The 22,252-nt window shown below is 39.1% G+C and overlaps 4 protein-coding genes across 10 annotated transcripts in view; 2 read left to right on the forward strand and 2 right to left on the reverse strand.

Annotated features, from left to right (window-relative positions):
• The first annotated feature begins 12 nt into the window (after window positions 1-12).
• Window positions 13-5,071, forward strand: hikeshi (heat shock protein nuclear import factor hikeshi). 2 transcript variants are annotated; one of them, XM_087131210.1, is made up of 5 exons: window positions 13-197; window positions 1,643-1,877; window positions 2,154-2,287; window positions 2,850-2,983; window positions 3,352-3,487. In XM_087131210.1, the coding sequence occupies exons 1-4, from the start codon at window positions 168-170 to the stop codon at window positions 2,976-2,978; spliced, it is 528 nt and encodes a 175-aa protein (XP_086987336.1). In that variant the 5' UTR covers window positions 13-167; the 3' UTR covers window positions 2,979-2,983; window positions 3,352-3,487. The 2 variants fall into 2 exon arrangements, with proteins under 2 accessions (XP_086987336.1, XP_022096444.2); XM_022240752.2 differs by lacking the exon at window positions 2,850-2,983 and having other exon boundaries at window positions 18-197; window positions 3,352-5,071.
• LOC110982383 (serine/threonine-protein kinase greatwall-like) lies at window positions 4,435-14,066 on the reverse strand. Of its 2 annotated transcripts, none has more exons than XM_022240750.2 (12): window positions 13,736-14,066; window positions 12,488-12,543; window positions 11,831-12,020; window positions 11,266-11,405; window positions 10,999-11,087; window positions 10,537-10,646; window positions 8,639-10,045; window positions 8,197-8,395; window positions 7,942-8,055; window positions 7,336-7,437; window positions 6,597-6,707; window positions 4,435-6,332 (listed from the first exon to the last, which is right to left on the reverse strand). In XM_022240750.2, exons 1-12 carry the CDS (start codon window positions 13,838-13,840, stop codon window positions 6,286-6,288), a joined length of 2,670 nt encoding a protein of 889 aa, XP_022096442.2. In that variant the 5' UTR covers window positions 13,841-14,066; the 3' UTR covers window positions 4,435-6,285. The 2 variants fall into 2 exon arrangements, with proteins under 2 accessions (XP_022096442.2, XP_086987335.1); XM_087131209.1 differs by having other exon boundaries at window positions 13,731-14,066.
• A 1,419-nt stretch (window positions 14,067-15,485) lies between these two features.
• Window positions 15,486-21,806, reverse strand: LOC110982352 (uncharacterized). Of its 3 annotated transcripts, none has more exons than XM_022240691.2 (4): window positions 21,660-21,806; window positions 20,631-20,775; window positions 18,805-18,879; window positions 15,486-18,231 (listed from the first exon to the last, which is right to left on the reverse strand). In XM_022240691.2, the coding sequence occupies exons 1-4, from the start codon at window positions 21,747-21,749 to the stop codon at window positions 18,011-18,013; spliced, it is 531 nt and encodes a 176-aa protein (XP_022096383.2). In that variant the 5' UTR covers window positions 21,750-21,806; the 3' UTR covers window positions 15,486-18,010. The 3 variants fall into 3 exon arrangements, with proteins under 3 accessions (XP_022096383.2, XP_022096384.2, XP_086987135.1); XM_022240692.2 differs by having other exon boundaries at window positions 20,631-20,741; window positions 21,660-21,792; XM_087131009.1 differs by having other exon boundaries at window positions 20,631-20,762; window positions 21,660-21,791.
• A 77-nt stretch (window positions 21,807-21,883) lies between these two features.
• The window catches only part of LOC110982351 (uncharacterized), a 32,040-nt gene continuing 31,671 nt past the window's right edge, over window positions 21,884-22,252 (forward strand). For 2 of the 3 annotated variants that reach the window (XM_022240688.2, XM_022240687.2), the window contains exon 1: window positions 21,884-22,098. The gene's annotated coding sequence lies outside the window, so the exon portion shown is untranslated. The remainder of the gene's footprint in view (window positions 22,099-22,252) is intronic. The other variant, XM_022240689.2, reaches the window with a different exon arrangement.

A 22,252-nucleotide genomic window follows, 5' to 3' on the forward strand; every position in this document is an offset into this window, starting at 1 on the left:
CTCTGCGTACAACGGAGTCAGGATACCTGTCAGTTGTCACATGTACTTTTGTTTATCAACGAGTGCCACACTACACAGTGACAGCTCTGTTTCCTTGTCAAAGATGTAAAAACTGTGGTATGAACTACATTCACTTGGAAAGTTGAATATCTGCTTAAAGTGGAATCATGTTTGGCTGCTTGGTTGCGGGACGTCTGGTGAGAATCGTAATTTTCTTTGCCTTTGCAATGTCATGATGACGCATAATGCAAGTGACAACGATGAACGTGAAGACGTGTATTACATTCACCTTCACGTGATGCGATATTCCCCGATATACGTACGCGTACACACGATCATGTACATGTAGCTGTTGGAGATGTACATGTGAATACGTACATGTACCTGCGGCCGTAAGACCATTACGACAAGTACATGTACCAATGTGTCCAAAAATTATTAGAAGTAAACAATATTTCAGACGGTTTTTCTTTGATGCTTGATACATGTACCTGCAATGAATGATCATATGAATGATGACCACAAATGATGACAGTCATTACTACCCCCAGAAATGTGGGGTCCAATGTCTTCCCCGCTCCCACATCGGACCCCACAGTCCATCTGGGGATAAATCATTACTTACTAGGCCTCACTATACACTTTAATTTCAGCAACTTAAAATAGGCCTACATGTAGGTGGTATGTAGGAAACAAACACATTTTTGGATTTGTGAAATTCAAAAAAACAAACCCACTTTACTCAAGAATTGAAGAAACGTTATTATTATTATTCATTTCTGGTAATGACACCAAGGATTCCTCAAAAACGCCCCAGGCACTGTACATGTAGCTCGTAAGCCTGAGGAAACCTGTAGAGAAGAGACAATGAGAAGCAGTTGCAGTTTTAGAGGTGGGAGGAAAACCCCAGAGGAATATTCTGGGTAAAACCCACAGAATCATGTAGGGACTGAAAACCCAATTCACATGTGGACTGGGCAAGGATTCGAACCCAGACCGCAGAGGTGAAAGGTTAGGAAAGAACCATTACGCCAACCCAACTCCCGTGTTCGTGTTCAAGTTTGGACAGAAAAAAAATGGATTTATGTCTGCCACTCAGACACAACTGTCAAACTGACATGATGTACATGTATTTTAACCCAAAAATGTTACAATCATCCATGGCAGCAATCATTCTTAAGACATGTTAGGGCAAGCATCAATTTTTCCTGTATCTTTAATTATTCTGTTTTTTAATGTAAAGTGGTGGAATTTAAAAGACTGCGAGCATACCTTTTTGGTACATGTACATTGTACATACAGCATAGCCTACCGTTGCTCAATTATCAGGTTGAATGATCTTTTTGCATGATTCACCGATACATGTAGTTCTGCAATCAGGGAATCCATTTTTTTTCTAATTCATGGCTGTAAAGGATTATTTTGAAAACAGGAAGTAGGCCTTAAGTCCTAGATTTTGTACAGGAACAGCTAATTGCACAACATGATTGCATGATATTGCTAATCAATTACTTGTAATTGAAACCAACATATGCACCGAGGCATTCACTGAGGCATTCAGAGTGGCTTTTTTTGCCTCACGTGTGCTGTCAAATATTCTTCCCAATCATCACTTTTTGTTTGTCGTGTCTTTTTTATGCAGGTTCAGACGGATATGCAACAAGTTGATCCAACTCACTTTGTCTTCAACATTGAGAATGCAGATACCGTCAACCATATTGTAGTCTTCTTGACTGGTACAATGCCTTTTCCGGATGGCATGGGTGGTGCTATTCACTTTAGTTGGCCATCGTCAGAGGGTGTTGCCTGGCGATTCTTGGGGTATATCACCAATGAAAAACCAAGCGCAATATTCAAGATTTCGGGCTTGAAGAAAGGTATAATATTCTCTAATAAGTAGGCCTAGCAATCAAATGAAGACTTCTGTGAGTTTCTTGATGAAACTCTTTTTTTTTCTGTGGAGCTCATAGTGCAGAATCAATGATGACCTTTTTGGCTGCTTTTTTCAATGTGGGATTTACATTTATGGTTTACACATACCTTTACAAGCAAAAATATATTCCTATGACAGCAATACTCACTGGTTACCAGACACTAATGTACACCTGTCTGATATTTCTCTTTAACCTTTATTTTTTACTTTGGTATATCAGGGAGCATTTCCAATGACAACCCGTTCATGCAAGTGATTCAACAAGGTCAACAGATGAACACCATGTCACAGATTGGTATTGCTGTGGAACCAATAACTCAGATAGCTCAACAAATACCAGCTGAAAACACACAGGTAGGAACTCGTGGACATTTCATTTGGAGGGAGCCACATTGGAGGACAGAGTTACCTGTGTAAGGGAGACTGATCAGCTCAGTTGCCATATTTAGATTGGGCCAAAGTTTATGGTTAGGTCCCATCCAATATCTAATTCTTTTTAGCTCTCTCTGGAAAGAATTGAACAATAACACCCAGGAGGCATATGTGTAGCTCTTCACTTACTTTGTGACACTTATTCACAGACTTTAAAGGAAGTTATTAAGCCATGTCAGGACCATCAAATTTGATGGTGAGTTTAGAGATATCAAAGAAGTTCCAAAGTTTCTTTAGCCTTTTCAAAAAATTATCTTATGAGGTTGCCCAATTGCCTTGGCTTAACCACTACCAGCCGGGGACCCCGAAATCGGAGCCGTATGGTTTATATGTGTGGCCGGGGTCTCCAAACTCGGACAAAGGAAACAGGGCCCTGTAACAAAAGACTGTACTCCGAACAAAAGACCAGGCTGCTGGGCATGACCGGCATTTTTCACTCTCAAAAGTGGTGATAATCCAGCGTTATTCTGAAACTGTATACCAGGGTTTGGGGTATTTAGAGCAAGCGGATTACCACTGGGGACAAAAGCTCTCCACCACCGCAGCGATGAGCCACACAGCACCGCTGCATGCTAATCTGGCCCCTATTGAAAAGAGGTCAGCAGTGCACTGAGCCAGGTTCGTGAACAAAAGACAGTTGTATAACACCGCACAATCTGGGCTCTGTTTACAAGGCTGCAGGCCTGGCTGAAATATTCGGGCGTCAATGAAGCTCACCTGTCAACTTAGAGTAGTGCCTGAAGATTACTCCGTGCAGCTATAAACGACTGTTAAATGGAATGATGAATTGTTGAAGGATTTTGAAAACGGGAAAAAATGATAGTCATGCCGGCCCAGCATCCTCAACGTTGAAAAATGCCCCGGCCCGAAGTGGTTAACCTTTTTACATGTGTACAAAGAAGTTTTAATTCCTAGTTTGGCTTTAACTAGCCCCTTGCATTAAATTTTCACCAGTTTTTTTCCTTTTTCGGTGTTTCTCTTTACAGACATCCAATATGAGTAACTTTGCTGAATTTACAACCAAAATGTTAGAGAACTTTTACAATTATGCCTCATCTTTTGGCATCACTCAAGCTCATATGACTTCTCAACCTGACGTCACCTGGGTGCCACTGACTGTACTCGACCAGTGGTATGAAAACTTCAAGAGGAAAATGACACAAAACACCAATTTCTGGAAAAGCTAGCTGCAAGTACAAATCAGACTGGGATTTCTAACTGGAGAGACAATTTTTGTATCTCACATGTTTATTGCAAACCTGGACTGTGTATTTTTCTTGCTGTACAAATTGCTATTTGCCAATACAGTACTACGCAAAAGTAAAATAATTAGATTATTTTTATTGCGTTTCTGTTTTCAACCCATTATGATTCTGAAGTTTACATTTTCTGTATTTTGCTTAAAAGTTTAATCTCTGATAAGATAGAAGCTATCAATAGGAAAACATCTGTTGAATAAAACCATAGGAATGGGCCCAAGAATTTTGTTTCACTAAGAATGAACACATACAAGTATTGTGAACTAAAGTTAGATTAACTAAATGGTTGAGGTGCATACTCATCTGTGGACTCATCTGATTAACAATTCTAGCTGTAACGTACCCCATCCCCAGGGTACAGGGTACCACAGCTGTAATGTACCCCCATCCCCAGGGTACCACAGCTGTAATGTACCCCATCCCCAGGGTACAGGGGACCACAGCTTATCATGTGACAGTTGTTCAACTTGAAATGTTCCTGTCAATCAGAGTTTGTTCACTAAAAGTGCTTAGCATATTGCTGAGAGTAATGTGCTTAGCATAAGCCGATTGCAGTAATATGCTGAAAGTAATGTGCTTAGCATAAATTGATGGCGGTAATAAGTTGAGTGTAATGTACACCCTCTATGATGAGTGAATATGTAAATAGTACTCCGCCGAGAGTAGTTAATTGTGTGTATGAAGGTGTTAATCTTAACACCTGAACTGGCTCCCTTGATTTAAAGTACCTTAAATTTGTTCTTAGTTAATGAACATAAGAGCTTCTCTACAGTCTGACGGAGCTAACAGAACTTACACACCACAGCCATCTTATATCCATGCACATACATGTAGAAGACAACTCGGGTGTTTTTATTCACCAACAATGAAAGAACTAAAAAAATCTAACACATGTAATGTACATGTATATCCAATGGGAGAAAACCACTCCTTGTCAACTCACCCAGTTTTGCCTGGTAACCCAATGGGTTGAAGTGCTCAGAATTCATTTATAAATTGAATTGCTTTCTCTCTGGTATGACCTGGATGACAAGCTCCTACAGAAATCTTACAGTACCTGATGTTATATAGTTTCTGTTTGTAAAAATATGCTTGATGGTATGTTGATGTCACCAAATACAGTTACATGTACACTTAAGCTACAAAAGCTTGTCATCAAGTCATTGATAAGGTTGTATGAAAAAACCAATAAAATGGAATTTCAGAACCTGTCCTACATTGTATGCACATTCACAAGAACAAATTTCACCTTGTTGAAGAGTTTTATCATATACACACCTACAGGTACCTAAAGCCTAAAGGTAGCACTAAATGACATAAAAGAACGTTCTGAATCACTATGTGATAATATTCAATTTCATTTGCAGTTTATATAGAGCCATAGTACACCTGTGAAGTCTTCACTTGCCTTTTTTTAATAAAAAAAAATGCTCCAAAAGTTCCATAACCACGGCTGAGTTCTTTGCTTTAATCTGTATTCTTTTAATTTCTTTGATGTTGATTGATTTGTACCATGACGAGACAGGGATGATCACCCATAAAGGCTACACGTAACAGTATATGTAGTTTGTATGGAGCAAATTCCAAGTTCACTTGAAGATTCTGGTTCTAATTTTTATTTCAAAACTTTACATCCGTAATTGTCACTTAAATTAATAGTTTCCCCTCACATTTGACAAAATGTAATAATGTACACATCTCAGTGGAAAGTATTTGCAGTTTACATGTAGGTTAAGGTTAAACTTTGACCCGATAGAGATGACTCTCCGCAGCCATACAATATACATGTACACTGTACTGATATACACGTACACATGCAGACTAACCATATGCTGAGTCAATGATTCAGTTTCAAATTGATTGTACATGTACTTGTTCAAGTACCGGTAATTCTAACCAAAAGAAAAATGATATACTCACCGAAACTGAAACTCTTCTGCATTATCTTTACAAAATACAGTTTGCAAAATATTTAGCCTTTACTTTATCTTTGGCCTACATGTACACCTGTGTAATCCTACATGTACTTTCAGAAGCATTTTTGATTTAAAATAAACCGTTAACAAAAACTGTAAGCAGATTTGCTTATCAAATTCTCAAAAAAAATCAGGTACATGTACATCAACCATATCAAGCAGGAACACTTTTTTTTGGCTCATATGCAACTGTCCTCAACATCTAATTAACATTAGAGCAACAGAGCTGTGCGGCAAAAGAGAATCACTCCTATAGTCTTAATTCATTTTCTGGTGAATTCAGAAGTAAATAATTGTTTATTTTTAATTGGAAAGATCACAAATTATTTAAAAAATATATTTGGTGCCTGTTATTGACATCCTAGTGTCATTCCTGACAACCCCCCCCCGAAATTTGTCCGTAGCATAAAAATGTTTATTGGCAAATCCAAACATTTGTAGAATGAAATGTAATTCTCTCTCCAAGTACATGTATCTACTAGTCATAAATAACCTAATTTAGGTAATTATTGTTATCAGTGAATAGAAATGTCATACATCTTGGGTTATAAATCCACAGGTACAGCTAGGCTAAGTAATCTGATGAGATTTTTAGAAAGGGACAATTTGAGTTGGTCTTGTATTCATAGAACATTTTGCATTGATCAGGTCATGTTCCCTCCATTCAATTGGAGTATTAAGGAGTTCAGAGTGCAAATGATGACATCTGAAGATGTTGCATATTGTTCCGAGCTGAAAAAGAAAAGACCAACAAGTGTTTGAAGAAAGTTGCCACCACAGTGACACCAAACATATTCATTTTTTGAGAAAGAGATTGGACAGGGGCTGAAGAATGTATAGAACTCATTGTTTTTGAAGGTAAAACGCATAAATATAAACCAGTCCCCTCATGTCCCGAGGGGGAGGGCATAAAGACACACTGTCAGATATCAAATTCAGGTTTTTTGTGACATCAAAGGCAAGATGCAATGGCTAAAATCCACGACTGACACTTACCATCAAAGTATGTTGTGTCTGTCTTGTCATCTGGTGTTGGAATAAAAGGGGCTTCAGTGTCACGGATATGTGACCAATCAATGCCGTCAAACAAAGCGTGGGGCTTCAAATCTGAGGGGATGGGATCAGCCAAAAATATCAGAGACAGGTGTGTTAAACAGGGATGAGATTGACCAATGATAAAAATAGCTGAAAACAGCTGAAAAAAGACAAAAAAGCTGAACTGTGAAAATCTCCTACTACTACACAGCCAGTGAGCCAAAAAAAAGCTGAAATCCCAAACAGAAAAGCTGAAATCAGCTAAAAAGCTGAGAAATCTCACTCCTGAGTTGAAAGACCTGAGCATGCATTCAAACTGCATTATGCTTTCTGTGTCTTTCGACAGAGTTTCCTTTTAAGTGAAAATCTTCAGCACCAAGCCAGCATCTCAGGTTTTGGAAGTTCACAATTTCTCACACTTCCACCCAAACACAAGTTGAACTGTAACATTCGTAAAAGTTGAGCAGTGGTTTTAGTTTGAGGCATTTTGCAACGCATTACTTGTATGTCGGCATAACAGTTCACACACTTTCAAACATCCAATCATTCTTTTCTTGAAGCACAGTTTTTAGGCACACAGCTGCATCTGAATTGATATCTTGAAGACTCTTGAGGCTTGGTCTATAAACATTTGCCATTAGTATGCTGCAGAGAGTAGCCATAGCCACAGACAACATGACCCAATGCAGACTCTACCTACCCTTTGCTGTAGCCCTTTGCTCAGGGTCCATGGTAAGAAGACGATCAATAACATCCAAAGTATTGCTGGACAAAGCCTCATCCCCTTCTGGCAAAGGAATATCTGAAAGCATAACCATAGCAATGTAATGACTTCAATTACATCCAAAGCATTGCTGGACAAAGCCTCTTCCCCCTCTGGCAATGGAATGTCTAAAAGCGTAACCATAGCAATATGATGACTTGAATAAATCAATGGTGCAAGCAGCATTAGTGATAAGACACTCAATGATAACACAGACCCACTTTCATTATAGTAAGCAGGTTCTACTATTCAATGCTTGTTGCATACTTTACATGACAATGCCAGTTTAAAATCTCTCAGTCTGTGATTGTTCTTAAGTACAAATGAATCATATGGTTTAAGCCATCACCCTGTTGCACAAAATGTTTTTCTTACATTGAGTGCGCATGCAGGTAGGTTTATTGCACACCTGTGCAGTACGTCGGTTGGTCCCACAACTTTATTGCCTTTAATTGCACAGCTTAAATGAAAGCAGTTAAGCATTTTCAAGTACAATTGGTTGCCCAAATTTCCAGGGGAATACAAATCCAAACTGGAGACTACCTCTGTTCAGGATATTCTGGAAGACCAGGTCTGGTGTCTGGTCGTTGAATGGTGGTATGCCAGTCAAGAACTCGAAGAAACACACACCCAAAGCCCACCAATCCACGCCAACACCTGTCAATCCAAAAACAAAACTTGGCTACGTGGGATCATATTCAGAAGCTTCTTGAAGCACACATAAGCAAAGAGTACATGTAATTCTGCTGAATGAACATACATTGTGCATGTAGATCAATGGCTAACAACGGAACTCACCATGTGGTTTCCGGAGTAGTAATTCTGGTGCTAGATAATCCGGAGTACCTAGAATTCTTTCAGGGTGGGCCACGTCTGGGGGAGGTCCTCTGCGCACACTCTTAGGGGTCCTGTATGGGGTGCAAGCTGGGGTTCGGAAGGAGGTATGTGCTGGGGTCTTGAAGGTGGATTTACTTGCAGCTGGTGTTGCACTGTGAGACTGTGTGCAAAGGCAACATTGACAAGTGGAGAAACAATGCATGTACGACTAAACCAAATTTTGAAACACTAGAAGACTTCCATGTACATGAATCATGTTTCCCATTTATGTTTTTGGTCAGGTACACGACACCTGTTAATCCCAGAATCTCTATATAAACCTGTCCCCTATAATAGTACGGTAATTCATAAATTTCTCCTTTGTTACAGTTCATGGATCATTTAAAGCAGAACATTAACTTACCCTGTAAGGGGTCCTGGTTGGCTTCTTATCAGCCCAATCTGCGATGACGTCATTATCACATGACATAGGTAGATGTGGTAATTGATTGGTAGAGTGTTCATCGTTCTCATCCATACTGCCATCTGATTGATCCAATGATTTCTCCTCTTGAAATGTTTCCATCTTAGCTGTTTGCTCCAGGTATGTGTTCAGTCGAGGACGTACTAACAATGGTGCTGTCAACTCTTCACGTCCACCTTCTAAGTCAAAGCTAACATTACGCTTCGTTCTCTTAGCTTTGATGTCAGTTGCACTGTCTGAACACCTACTGATGTCTGAAGACTCTTCAAGACTTTCATTGAGTGAAGATGTCAGACTTGATGATATTGATCTATTGGCTGCATCATTACTTGGGATAGACCCAGCAAGTCCCATGACGCTGACTTCCATGGTCAAGCCTGTATGCCTTTCCCCTATGACAATCTCTCTTTCCCCAACAGGACTAATTTCTGATAACTGGGAGTATTTGCGTTTCCTTGCACCTGTACCAAGCGGTCGAGGCATATCACTAGATCCAAAGCTTAACATCCTTCCACGAGTAATTTCAGGACTCTTACGTGACTCAAACTCATCGCTGTCAGTGCTGTATGTTCTCTTAGAATGAGAGCTTGACCCTCCATCATTACAATCTGCAGTTGATACCTTTGGTGACTTAGAAGCATCCAGGTGTCCAACCCCATCAGGTGTAGAGTGTTGATCTCCAGCAAGGTTGGGAGAAGTTAGTGGAGTAGATGATGTGATGGTCTTTGGACTTGGTGCGTGTTTAACAACTTTGCCATCACTACCAGCTTCTAAACCACTGACTCTACCACAAGATGACCCATCATTGCTCCTAGGTGAACTTCTACTATCATACCCTAGATCAGGTGATGCTGTCAGTGAGGTTTTACTCTCAGCATGCTCAAAGGCCAAGTTCATTACAGGTGCCACTGAACTCTCACCAAGGTACCTCTTAGCAATAGGGAAAGATCCACTCCCAGCCACACCCTCCTTCCCCTTTCCTAGTCTCCGCCTACTTCCTGTATTAAGTGGTGTCTCTATAAGCCCCACTCTATTCTCCTTCTCTAGACGGTGACCCTTCACACCTGAAACACTGTCAACCTGTTTGCCTTGACTTGGTTCTTCAACCTCACCCTCATGACCTTTCACATGTGATTTTTCAGTAACCTTTGACCTGGATTCATCATCAGTCACATTTATCACAGGGGCAACAGGGGATGGGGATTCTATCAAGCTGATGTAGCTGTTGGATCTATCTCGTCTCTCTTGGGGTGACAGTGGCCTGTACAGGGGTTTGTTTCCCAGTGCAGTGAGTGGTGTGGAGTGGGGAGATTCTTGGGATCTGTTCTTCATTGTGGAAGGCTGATTCTGTGAAAGATGAAGAAGGAAAGGACAATTTTAATTAACATAAAAAGTACAACACCAAAATATCAATCCCACTAAACTATTCAAACACAAATATGTGCTTTAAGATGTCATGATGCCCTTCATGGCACCTTGACAGAAATGATTAACTAATTGACACCTTGAAAGATATGATTAACTGACTGACACATTGACAGAAATAATTAACTGATTGACACCTTGACAGAAATGATTATCAGACTAGCGACTTAATCTTAGCTGTCAGTAAAAAAATAAAACTAAATCTAAGACAGAGAGCACATTTACTTTTGTTTTTGTTCATTTCCAGAGGCAATAGTGGGTAGCAAAAATAAGAACTCAGCTGATCTAAGGAGAGGTTTCAAGTCTAACTGATGAGATGCATTTCACATTAATCTACAGCTGCTGACATTGTAAGCTGAAATCACCATTGCTTATCTCAAGTGGAAATTTAAAAGACACCAACAATTACTCACAAAAGCAAAGCTAGTTGTGAGGGAGAGGAGTTGGCCTGGTGTGCGATAGAGGTCAATGGATCCACGTTTAGGAACTGATGGAGTGCTCATGATGTCAGCTACACTGATTCCTGCAATAAGGACACATAAAATTATATACATGTATCACCCAAAATGATGACACCGTCCACATCAATGATCTTATCAGTTTTATTAGCAGTTTGATTTGGTAAACACCTAACATTTACTCCTCAGCTGAAGATCCTCTTATTTATCATCTGTGTGAAGAGTAAAGGAAGATAAAAACTGATCAGTAAAACTCCAAATAGAGTAAGTCAGAGAAAGAAAATCATTGCGACTACACGTGTCATTCTGGCATCTTTTAAAGTAAAGCTAATTCAACTCTGTTATGCATGTAAGGCAAAAGAAACTAGTGTTACACTGACTTGCATGATCCAAGACAACACTGACACATGCACTTACTTTTGTTGAGTGTGATTTGTGAGAGTCCAAAGTCAGTTAACTTGATGTGGCCATCATTGGCTATCAAAAGATTGTCAGGTTTCAAATCTCTGAAACAATGAACATTACCAGAAAAAGAGTTAGTTATATCTTGGTGCATGCAAATGGGTTATACGTGTAAGTCAAAGATATGGAAAAATGTTTAAACTTCAACTGCCTGAATGGAACAGAAAAAGATGGAGGAAGCATCCTGTAGATTAGAGGTTGGTTTAATATTTGACCTCTGACCTGTGTATAATGCTGTGGCTATGCAGATACTCCAAGGCAAGTACAATCTCTGCTGTGTACATCACTGCCATCGACTCATCAAAGTAACCACAGACATGAAGCAGAGATTTGAGATCACCACCAATCAAATACTCCATCACCTACAAAGGAAAAACAACTTTCATATCAATGAAATATACACTGCATGATATCAATGTTGTTGGTGACGATGTAATGGTGGCTGATAGGTGGTCATGCTGGTCCCCTGAATCACCTGCTATTATTCACTGTCAGTTTGAAAGAAAGAAAATGAAAACTTTACAGCCCAAGACATGTAGACTGTACAAGTAATGAAGTGGTGGTTGGGTAACTTAAGATCACATGTCTTGTGGGTAAGGGGTGAAGGTGTAATACTTCTAATCTATGATTTGTTTGAAAGTAACAGCTGCATTGTTGGGACAAAAAGGTGTCAGCATAGCATTTTCTGGTCCCCATAACATCTACATCTGTACATCTGTGTTTCAGTAGGTGCATAGTCCACATAACCAAGTACATTTGACTAACAAGTGCGTGCCCAAATACTCACCAAGTAAATGAATTTTGTTGTTTGGATGGAGTAGAATAATCTGACAATGAAGGGACTCTTAGACAAAGCCAGCGCATCTCTCTCGGCAGTCACCTGCTGGACCATATTCTTGTGTAACATCTCAGATTTCTTCATTACTTTGATGGCATAGAGGTCCTCTCTGTCTGCTCGTTTTCCAAGGTAGACTTTCCTGAAAGACACATTTATAAACGTATATATGTACACGTATAATGAACCTGTCACCAAAAAAGGGTCTGAATTCTCATTTAGTTTTCTGATTAACTCAACGTGTACATGTACATGTACCATGCTCTTAGTCCTATAGGCCCTGCTTGTGATGTTTTCTTGTATGGGTAATTCCAGAAATTAGGGGTCCATTGTTTGGGGTGTCCCTGTCACATCTGACATATGATTTTTGTAAGTTCAGAACACATTTTCTAATTTCCACAAGAGTGATGAATTAATGCAAATTACCTGCCAAACAAATAGTAATAGTTTGAAATCAATTTCGAAGTTCAATGTCAAATAACAAAGGTCAGATGTAACAGGGACACAAAAATGTCACACTTTTGGACTCCTAATTCCTGGAATCACCCATATATGTACAGCGTACATGCACCGTTAGCACTGCAGATGTATCAACACACATGTACTTACCCAAACGCTCCTTTGCTTATGGGTTTGAGAATGGTGAAGTCTTCAATAGTTGGCATCTGAAAAGAATAAAATTAAAGAAATTTCACAATTAAACTTCAGTGTAGAGCCTTCCATAACACATGAGTGAAACGTACATGTATACAGTATTTTGCCCTAAAATAGTCCCATTCTATTTTCTGTTTTAGATAGCACGGCACATGGCCATACATGTACGTACGTAACATGTATATTATATTTTTTAATAATGAATACATCGCATATATATATTACACCGTGCACATAAACGTACATGTACCGGTATGTGACCGTGTGGCCTAGTGATTAATATGTAAAGGCAAGAATGATGGTCACGATAACCTCAAGTGCCATATTCATGTTCAGATACATGTATTACACCATTTTTTTTTAATATTTCCTTTCTTCCAATAAATTGAAATACCTCCCATAAACTGAACCTGCTGGATCCTACAGCTACATTTGTCCTAATTAGATTGAGTAATCCCCTGCCCTAACATAGAAAGTCACCATGACACGTCAGCATTAGGCTTAGGCATGTTGAGAGCAGGAGTACAAGCAATGTCAAGCAAACATTAGACATGTTAGAAGTTATAACTTATAGAACAAAACGAACGAAACCACTAACAACAATCTATCACATGCAATAGTGGCAGGCCTAGTGTGAACACTGAGTGTCACTGATCATGTTGAAGGAAATTTTGGAAAGAGTTCCATGTGCAGGCGCCACTTACATGTAACACACTGTGCACAAACCCTACAACTTTACAAGACTGGTCTGAAACATTTTAAAAGTGTTATCTACATTGTCATGATTGTAACAAATGTAAGTAAACAACTCGGAAATTTTCCCTCATATTCATAAAATGAACTTTTCTAGACGAGTTTTTGATTTCTGATGGTTAACGGGTACTGGGGTCCGTACATGGAACTCTTTCAGAAATTTTTTCAGTCCCACGAAAAATCAGACACTGGCCATCCATGTAGACAGAGTAAAGCTACACTTGACATGCTTGATACACTAACCAGCTAACAGCATACGCCTACATACAAATAATTGCACTAAAAACTGGAATTATGGATAGCCGACCCATTAAAATGCACCATCATCTGACCAAACCAAGGCCAGGGAAAGTAGGCCTACAAATCACGACAGTGTAACTACGTAGATGTATGTAGGCCTAGCTGCATCATTTGATCATTCATCATTCATGTCATTAATTTGTACTTTGCCTTCGATTTTGTCGTAGACGACGCGTTTTCATCTTTGTATCTCCCTCGATGAGACAGATTCTGACGCCTAAATATACCAACACTAGTAGGTTCTCTGCCATCCATTTTAGATTCCTGTCATTTCTTGTTGCACAATCTTCTAAACAGTGACGTACATAGGCCTATAGCTAGCCTACGGCTTTATTCAATCTAGATCTGTTCCTTGGTCTAGCATGTCTAGCTTTCAGTCTATGTATGGTTCCGGTTCTAACCAAAGGTTGTATAGCGCCGCGCTATACAATCTTTGGTTCTATTTAAACTTCTAGTTCTACCACCACGGCAAACTTTGAAAAATCCGCTTTTTATAACACTTGTCTGATTCCTAAGCCTACTCTATGTCAAATTCCTAATTCGGCCTAAGCACCAGTCTAGGATAACACAAAGAACGCAAGAGGGCGGCACTTACAAAGTTCGGTCCATGGCCGGCCATGGGGAGATAACTTTTCCAAAGTGAACACGGGCTGGAACTGCCGAACAGCAACGGCAGATTCAGAACCCAATTTTCAGGGGACGGGGGCCAAACCAGTTTTTTTTGGGGGGGGGCTAACATTTGAAAAGTTTTGCTCTCACTTTTTCGGCCTCTCTGAGGGTGACGTTACATTTTACGACTGATTTCAAATGAATTTTCGGGGCCTTTTTTGGGGGATGGGGGCGGGCACACCCTGTTGGCCCCATTCTTTGCCCTTATCTTGTATCATATTAACAAAAGGTGGAGGAAGGAAAGAATATTCCCATCCTGTTTCCAAATCATGCATAGTGTCGGGAATTGACGAAAGTTCGAAATGTTTATTCAGTTATTCTGCTAAAGTGTTTCTTAAGAACAAAAACTGGTAACGTAAAATTTTATTCAAAATATAATATATTGAAGTGAATTTAACATAAAAAGAAACCGAACAATCCCGGATAATAAGGAATATCATATGCTGTAATTTATGCGTGCCTAAGAAGTAATTTTGTATCCCGACGGCAGCAATATATCAAGCAGCATTCAAATTAAATTAACTGACAGGTACATAATAATTGCGCGTAAAGACATTAACTCATCTGATAATTTTGAGTAGCTAGCCTATCTGGCGACTGGAAGTGGAAGCCGGCTGCATGCGGGCAGTAGCTGACTCGGATTACGCTTGTGGACAGGTGGTACGCGCGCGTTATCTGCCTCTTCAACCAATAGGATGCCGTGATTTGCCAAAATGCACGCGCGCCTTAAGTCAAAGAATGCACGTATTGCAGCAGGCCCACCGCATAGCGTCCCTTCGCATACATAATGAGACTTATCGTTTTAGTTTTCCTTTTGCAAACAATACGCGTACGTAAACATTGTGTTTCTAGAGATAACACCTCCCCAGTGCTTGCAGTCACTGGAATGAAACTGAATGCGTCAACTAGTTTTAAATACACATTAATTGCTCTGAACTATATCAAACCACGCTACGGCCTAGCTCTCTGATCAAAGAAAACGTTTGGCTAATTATTTGCTGACCATTCCACCCTTCCAGGCGTGTCTATAATCCTGGTGATCTGTCACAATAAACGTCAAGATCAAACCTGCACACAGAAGATTCTGCCCCAAATGCAGGGTGTGCAATTGAACAATTGGGTGACATCCTGCCTTAGTCGAATCAATGCGGTCTTATTTACTGGTACTAACTGCAAGTGCATTTTATTATAATCAATAATTGGTTAATAAAAAATCTCACGGACAACAAAGTGACATACTTTAAATTCTTCAAGTACTGAACGTATTTTATTGGAAATTGTTTCTTATTTAGTTGTACTGATTATTAAGTACAAAGAATTGTCCGAAAGAAACGTTGGCAAATATATACATACAGTTACCAAACACGACTATACAAAATTAATTTTCCAAAAAGATATATCTTTGCTTAAAGTTCTCATATTCTCTGTCCTTTTTTAGTCCAAACTTCTAACCATGCATAAAATAAACATTAAGCAGCTTTTTGGTAAAGTGACAGCTTTTCTACGCCTAGAATTTGCAGTTGGTAATAAATTTCACTATGCAAAAATATAACAGCACCCAAAAAGAACCTCAAATTTGACAAAAATGCATAAAAATATAAAGAGAGCAAAGTATTCCTTTGGGCAATATGACAACACAAGCGTTTCAATGTTTTTAAGGCACAGTAAAAGGCAGAACGGTAACACAAGCACTTTGTGTTTCATTTCAGAGTGAAAAACGGGAGAAGAAATTCCCCTCCAAAAAATGGATATTTCAAATGAAAACAGAACAAAGCAAAAGAAATTATACGAGTATGAAACAATCTATCAAATGAGCCAAAACATAAATCACACTAAATTGCAAACAATGCGAGGAATTTTTCACCCAAATCCCTCACCACCTCAACACACTTCAACCAGTAATACTAAACACAATCTATTTGTGCGGCTATGGTGTATTTGGGAAAGGGGAATAAAATGAAGATTTCCTACAAGCTGAAGCCAAACGTCCTAATAACTAACTGTAAAATGACAAAAGTACAGGAAATGGCTAAGCAAGTCAATCAAACTAAATGATCAGATTGATGAGTTACTCCAATTTTCATGGACTGCATAAAAACAATATGACATACATGTACTTTTTTTGTCCATGAACAATCAGGCCAAAATACAAGCAATAGAAAGTTTTCATCTGTGGAACTTGGAAATTTCCTGCCCCCTCTTAAAAAATTTCTCTTAAAATATGCCAAACGTTTTCAAGAATTTAAACAAATGTCTTGATACTTGAAATAAATTATAAAATTTCCACTTTTGTGATAACCAAATCTTTGTTTATAGCCCAACAGTCTCCAATCCTCTGATTTCAATATGATTTTACAGTCATCCTTAGTATGCATTACCTCATCAAAATAAGTGAAGAAAATGCAAGCTATTACCTTATCAAAATGGGTGCAGCTTTCCTCATAGCTTTTTGAGGTGTTGTAACAAATACTTGTACTGACTTTGAGGAAAAGATCTTAGTATCTGCTCATAGATGAGACATTGAATAAGATAAACAAACGCATACTGTAATACTCTTATTTCATGAGGATGTCGTCGGAGCCGTGTATCCAATAATATGGTGCTGATTGTTTGAGCAATAGAGATGTACTGTTAGATTTAATTATAAACCACCATAGACTTAAAAAACAGGCATCTAAGTGGTTTGTTTTGGGGCACTTTTGAAAATTATAATCTGTCACTCGTGTTAGATGCTTTTTATCTTTCTATTCACATGTGTCAGTTGTCATTTGAATGCTTCTGGCCATTTCCCAGATTGGGTTGTACTAACAAGACAGCATTGTAGCAAGTCTGTCATAAGTTATCCAGTTTCACAAACTATCAAGCTGTGACAAAAGCACTCTCTTGTCATCGTTTATCTGGTTACTTGTGATTTGTCTTGTGAAAGGAACTGTGACCAAACTGGTAACTCATCTGCAACAGCTAGATAAAATGATGGGAGAGACTTTGACAGGGCTACTGTAGTAACATCTTTACCATAATATTACCAACAAAGGGGTGAAGTTTCTTGTAGGTTTTCAGGGTGCTATGCTTTCATTAAAATTCAGTGGCATATGTAGTCAGGTGGCTCATTGCAAACATTGTTATAATGGGAAGTTCCAATCTTACATCAATTATCACCTAATTTCTCTGGAAGCAGATTTGGTAAATTTCAATTTTTGACATTTTGTCTTCCCACGCCAGCATGGAAAGGCAGCATGACTCAGTCAAAAGAAAACAAGAAAATTGGCAAACAATACAATAATCCGTTCAACGGATACCATGACAACCACAATCATGGCAAAGCATCATGGGAAGGATGGAGACAAAAATGAACAACTCTATCTCACTCTAACCTTCAGCAGTGTGTCACTTTCTGTTTAGGCCCACCAATTTCATAAAACTTTACACTATCACAATATTTAGACTCAAAGTGGCCTTACATTACAATAACTGATGGGAACTTTTGAAGTTTATCAGTCATGCCTACATAATAACAAACAAAACTCCTTTATCTATAACTGACATTGATCAACCAATTTCATTGGCTGATGTAAAGTATTGGCTGACTAGATTCAGGTTACATATAGCTACCAAAAGATGAAGTACACTTTTGGTATTTGTGACATTTTGATATGTATTTCAGCTTGGTGAGCAAATTTCACTAAATCACTGTCTGCTTAGTATGTGTACTGAGTCTTTGCATTCTTGTCTTCAAATATCCCCTTGTTCCTAAGATTAATCCAAAACCTTGACATAATTTGCAGGGAAGATTCCAGTTCGTCCATTCATCCGGCCTTCCCACCAATCAAAGCAAGTATTAGTCCTTGTCAGGACGTCAATGCGATCACCCTGGTTAAAGGACAGGTCGCAGGGCAGAATTGCTGTGAACGAGTGAGTGGCAATAACTGTGCATACAGGGGTCGACTTGCTGGTGAAATTGTTGTTGTTGGTGAACTCTGCCAAAAGGAAATATGACAAGACTCAAACGTTACCCTTTGTTTCCTGTTCTTGTGTCAGTCAACCTTGAAGCCAGAAGCACTAAAAGGGAAACACTGGATAATGCAAATGTTGATCGGCAAAGAGAAATGCCAATTAAAGAATGAAGTAAATGAGTGCATCAGATGGTACATTGTAGCTTTGAATATGTCTTTGCTAGTCAAGCTAGATTTGCAATGCTTATTATTGAAACATTTCTTGGAGTGCAAATGTAACTGCATATCAGCTCACATTTGGTCTATAGACATAAATGAGGCAAGGGGTGAAGGCCCACAAACATGTACATTTACAATGCAATAAACATACACTAATCCTGTCTGACACATAAATTTATACATGAGCATGCACACCTACAGATGCACATTGAAGGACAGACTTGTTGGCAATAGCCTGGGATTACTACCATTGCGACAAGGGCAAAACCAATTAGAAGCAAAAACCCCTCCTTGAAGGCTAGTTGTTAAACCAGTCTTCTCATATTTCACCATGATACAGAATGGAACAGGAAGCTGTTCTATTGACCTTTGACCCACCTGATACAGAGTGTCGATAATGCTGTGGTGCTGTTGAGCCATCTACTGTGTCACTAGAAGACTTCTTCTTCTTGTCTAAACGATCGACCATCGAAAAAATATTTGATTAGATTTCATGAGACATTTTTTCCATCCACACTGGTTTGTACATTCCTTTAAAAAGTTTCTCAGGCACTTGCAATGCAAAGAAAACACACCTGACGTAAAACAGATGCAAAAAAGATCTTTGAATGCATTTGGCATTCTATTAAATAGACATGGTTGAAATTCGACGATACCTGGTACATACAGTAAACCATGCACAAACATGTACAGTGTATATCCCTGTCAGGCCTAGCTAATGTAAGTACATCAAGTATGGATTAAGTAGCATGACAAATATTGCTTCCGACTGAAAACACTTAGCACAAATACCAGTAGTTTCACAGATCAATGTCATTTGAATTCCTTTTCTTTTGAATACAAGCACTGCTGCTTATCGGTTCAAACTAATTTTTGCTTACTGTACATGCACATGTGTAAATGTACCAGGTAGCTCATTTGAATTTGCGACATTTTATGCCCCGTACATGTTCATGTAGTTGCTTGATATTGATTCAAATTTGATCCATAGACAGTTTATAAACAGTAACTTGCATAATACATGTACACGTATGTTCATGTTGGGCAGTCAGGTCGGAAAAGTGGTTCTTTTTTCGCCTTACACCTCTGCGGTCTAGGTTTGGTTCCCAGCCCTGTCCACATGTGGATTGGGTCTTCAGTCCCTTGCAGATTCTGTGGGTTTAACCCAGAATATTCCTCTGGGGTTTTCCTCCCACCTCTTAAACTGTTACTGCTTCTCAATGTCTCTTCTCTACAGGTTTCTTCAGGCTTACGAGCTACAGTGCCAAGGAAGCTTTGGACTAATCCTTCGCATCATTAACGGAAATAAAATAAGAGTTATGAAAAGTAAAAGTATTTCATAGCGCATGTGGCGCTTCTTACATGTAAGGTTTCAGGTCTCATGTTGTTTTTGCAGACCTATGGCCTTAATTACACACCAGTACATGTACTAAAGTAGGTACATGTCAACTTGTACAATACAAAAGGTACATTTCAATTTGTTTATTTCTTTTCCTTGTTGCTCTTTATGAGTCATTAATTGTATTGATCAGTGTATACCGTCACAGTGAACTCACTGGCAAGATTACAAGGAAGGAAATGCTCGTGAGATTGGAAGGAAACTCAGTAGCAATAAATCCTTGTAATAAAGAATGGAATAATAACAATGACATTGTCTAATTGACACTTCAGTGGAATTCTAAAATCAATCCATGTAACTACACAACTCTGTTTTGAAAAGATACAGTACAACATTATGCAGGGCCTTAAACCTTTTCAGAGTAATACAAATCCAGATCCTATGTTGAAATAAAGCAAAGCTTGATGAATTGGACAGGGACCAAAGAACAGAAAGAGCAAACGATGTCGGATTATTGATCAAACGACAGGTAATCAATGCATCAGCTGGCTTTGGGGATCACACAAACAAATAACAGTTCTGCAAAGCCTAAAAATACAATCCTGTACAGGAGTCATGCTCTTGGAAGAATGTAGGTCTCTCTCAAATGACATGACTTCCTACATATTGCTACGTGCATTAGCAATTTCTTTCTTAAACTCGCGTGACGCGCATTGACTGCCCCATATTTTGAACACGTTTTGATCAGCACGTGCGCGAGTTTCAAACATTTTGCACACTGTGCGCACCTGCACTTGTTTATGTCATACATACGCACTTGCAATTTTCCTACAAAGATGGCAACCAATGAGAGATCTCTACTTACTTTTGGAGCTCCTGAAACTGAGGCTGCGAAAACTTCGAGTCTTCTTGCCGTCATTGCTACTCATCTCAAACCAACACACATGATAAGCAAGACTAACCACAAGTACAGGAACTAGTAGGAGATGTAACAACACTGGAAGATAAACCTTCAAGATGACAAAAAGTTAGCATTTACCCAGCATGCTTCCCTTTACATCAAAAATCAAGCATACATGAGTATAACATGAACAAACAACAACACAGGCAATTGGACAATTTCCAAATGTGGATATCACGTTGTGTGAGAATTTCAGAGGACTTCCCAAGTGCAGTGATGCCAGAGGAAGTGTAATGAAAAAGACTCTTAATAGAATAGCATCAACATGTACGAACATAGCCACGATGGTCAGGATGGACTTTGGAGATTCTCCAAAATTAATAGGCCCCTAATTCCATTTTGCCCCAAACTTTAGTGTGTGCTGTCTGGCTACTGAAGTTCATAAACCTGCTGAACTTCTGTACTCGCTTGAAATTGAAGCACCCCATCATCAGCCAGGGGAAGGGTGTCACCTTGTTAGTATGGTAGTGACGCCATCACAATACTTGCATTTCTTCATCATTCGTGAACCAGAAAAGTAGTGTACTTGCTAGAAAAACAGGCCCTCCCTTTGTCACTTTACATGTACGTGGGAATGTTTATTGTAACATAGAGAAAATAAGGTCCCACATAAAAATTAACCAATAATAATTTGCCAAAATTTGTCCTTTTTTTAAAAATGCGACATACATGTAGGCGTACCGGTAGGTTAAAGTTGTAATTTTTTATAGCCCAACTTGCAGAAACTAAACAGGCCTAGGCCGAACAAGTTTAGGCCTAGTAGTAGTAATAGCACTTTTTTAGTCCAGGCCAAACACTACAGCAGATTAAAAAAATGTTCAATACGTTGGGAACAAAAACAGCCTAGGCGTAAAGTTAGATTAAATTAATAAAAAAACGACTAGCAGCCACTGAAAAAAAGCAAAAATGATAACTTTGCGGGGAAAACCTTACAATTTTCTGCAAAGACCAGACAGCAGGCACCCACAACGAGCTCAAGGTTGTTACCGACGCGTAGTAAGTACTGTATGTACATATGTACATACAAACTATTACGTACTAGACGATAACTTCACATTATACCTTTTGATGGAAATCCAACGCAAACCGTGTAGCCCACTAATTTGTGATAGCGCCCTCTAGTGGCATAATAAAATATAGTCTGGTCACGTCCACGCATTACAAAGATTAATGAGAAGCAAGAGATAATCGCGGCGGTGAATTGACATGAACAATTGTTTGGACTCCCAAAGTGATCACCCCTACGTGTAAAATGCACTGCTCCAAAACACTCAGAATTGAATTTCATATGTACTGTACATAGACCGGGCCTAGTACCTCGGGGCCGGGGAAATGGGTTAACGTTTCGTCCAACTTGGCGTCAGAAATGTAGGTAAGTGAGACATATTTATTCCATTACCATTTTCTGTTGTTATCGAAGCAGAGTTTTGTTTGGGGCGGATTAAGGGGATACAGTTTGCAAGGAAAGAGTTTGAACTTAAAGTGTCCGGAAAAGTGTCCCGTGTATCATCAGGTACCATTGTAAC

The sequence above is a fragment of the Acanthaster planci genome, linkage group LG21 (genome assembly GCF_054643075.1).
Source record: "Acanthaster planci isolate LZ-2023a linkage group LG21, COTS_SCS, whole genome shotgun sequence".
NCBI lineage: Eukaryota > Metazoa > Echinodermata > Asteroidea > Valvatida > Acanthasteridae > Acanthaster > Acanthaster planci.

Bases quoted from the DNA above. Each gene is read 5' to 3' on its own strand.
- hikeshi (XM_022240752.2), top strand. From the start codon at position 168: ATGTTTGGCTGCTTGGTTGCGGGACGTCTG. The intron at 198-1,642 runs GTGAGAATCGTA...TTTTTTATGCAG, and splicing joins GCTTGGTTGCGGGACGTCTG to GTTCAGACGGATATGCAACA. The intron at 2,288-3,351 runs GTAGGAACTCGT...TTCTCTTTACAG, and splicing joins TACCAGCTGAAAACACACAG to ACATCCAATATGAGTAACTT.
- LOC110982383 (XM_022240750.2), bottom strand. From the start codon at position 13,840: ATGGATGGCAGAGAACCTACTAGTGTTGGTATATTTAGGCGTCAGAAT. The intron at 11,088-11,265 runs GTCAGAGGTCAA...TCATTGTTTCAG, and splicing joins AGCCACAGCATTATACACAG to AGATTTGAAACCTGACAATC. The intron at 8,056-8,196 runs GTGAGTTCCGTT...TTGGATTGACAG, and splicing joins ACTACTCCGGAAACCACATG to GTGTTGGCGTGGATTGGTGG.
- LOC110982352 (XM_022240691.2), bottom strand. From the start codon at position 21,749: ATGTACATATGTACATACAGTACTTACTACGCGTCGGTAACAACCTTG. The intron at 20,776-21,659 runs GTAAGGTTTTCC...GTCATCTTGAAG, and splicing joins TCTGGTCTTTGCAGAAAATT to GTTTATCTTCCAGTGTTGTT. The intron at 18,232-18,804 runs GTGGGTCAAAGG...TCCTTTTGGCAG, and splicing joins TTATCGACACTCTGTATCAG to AGTTCACCAACAACAACAAT.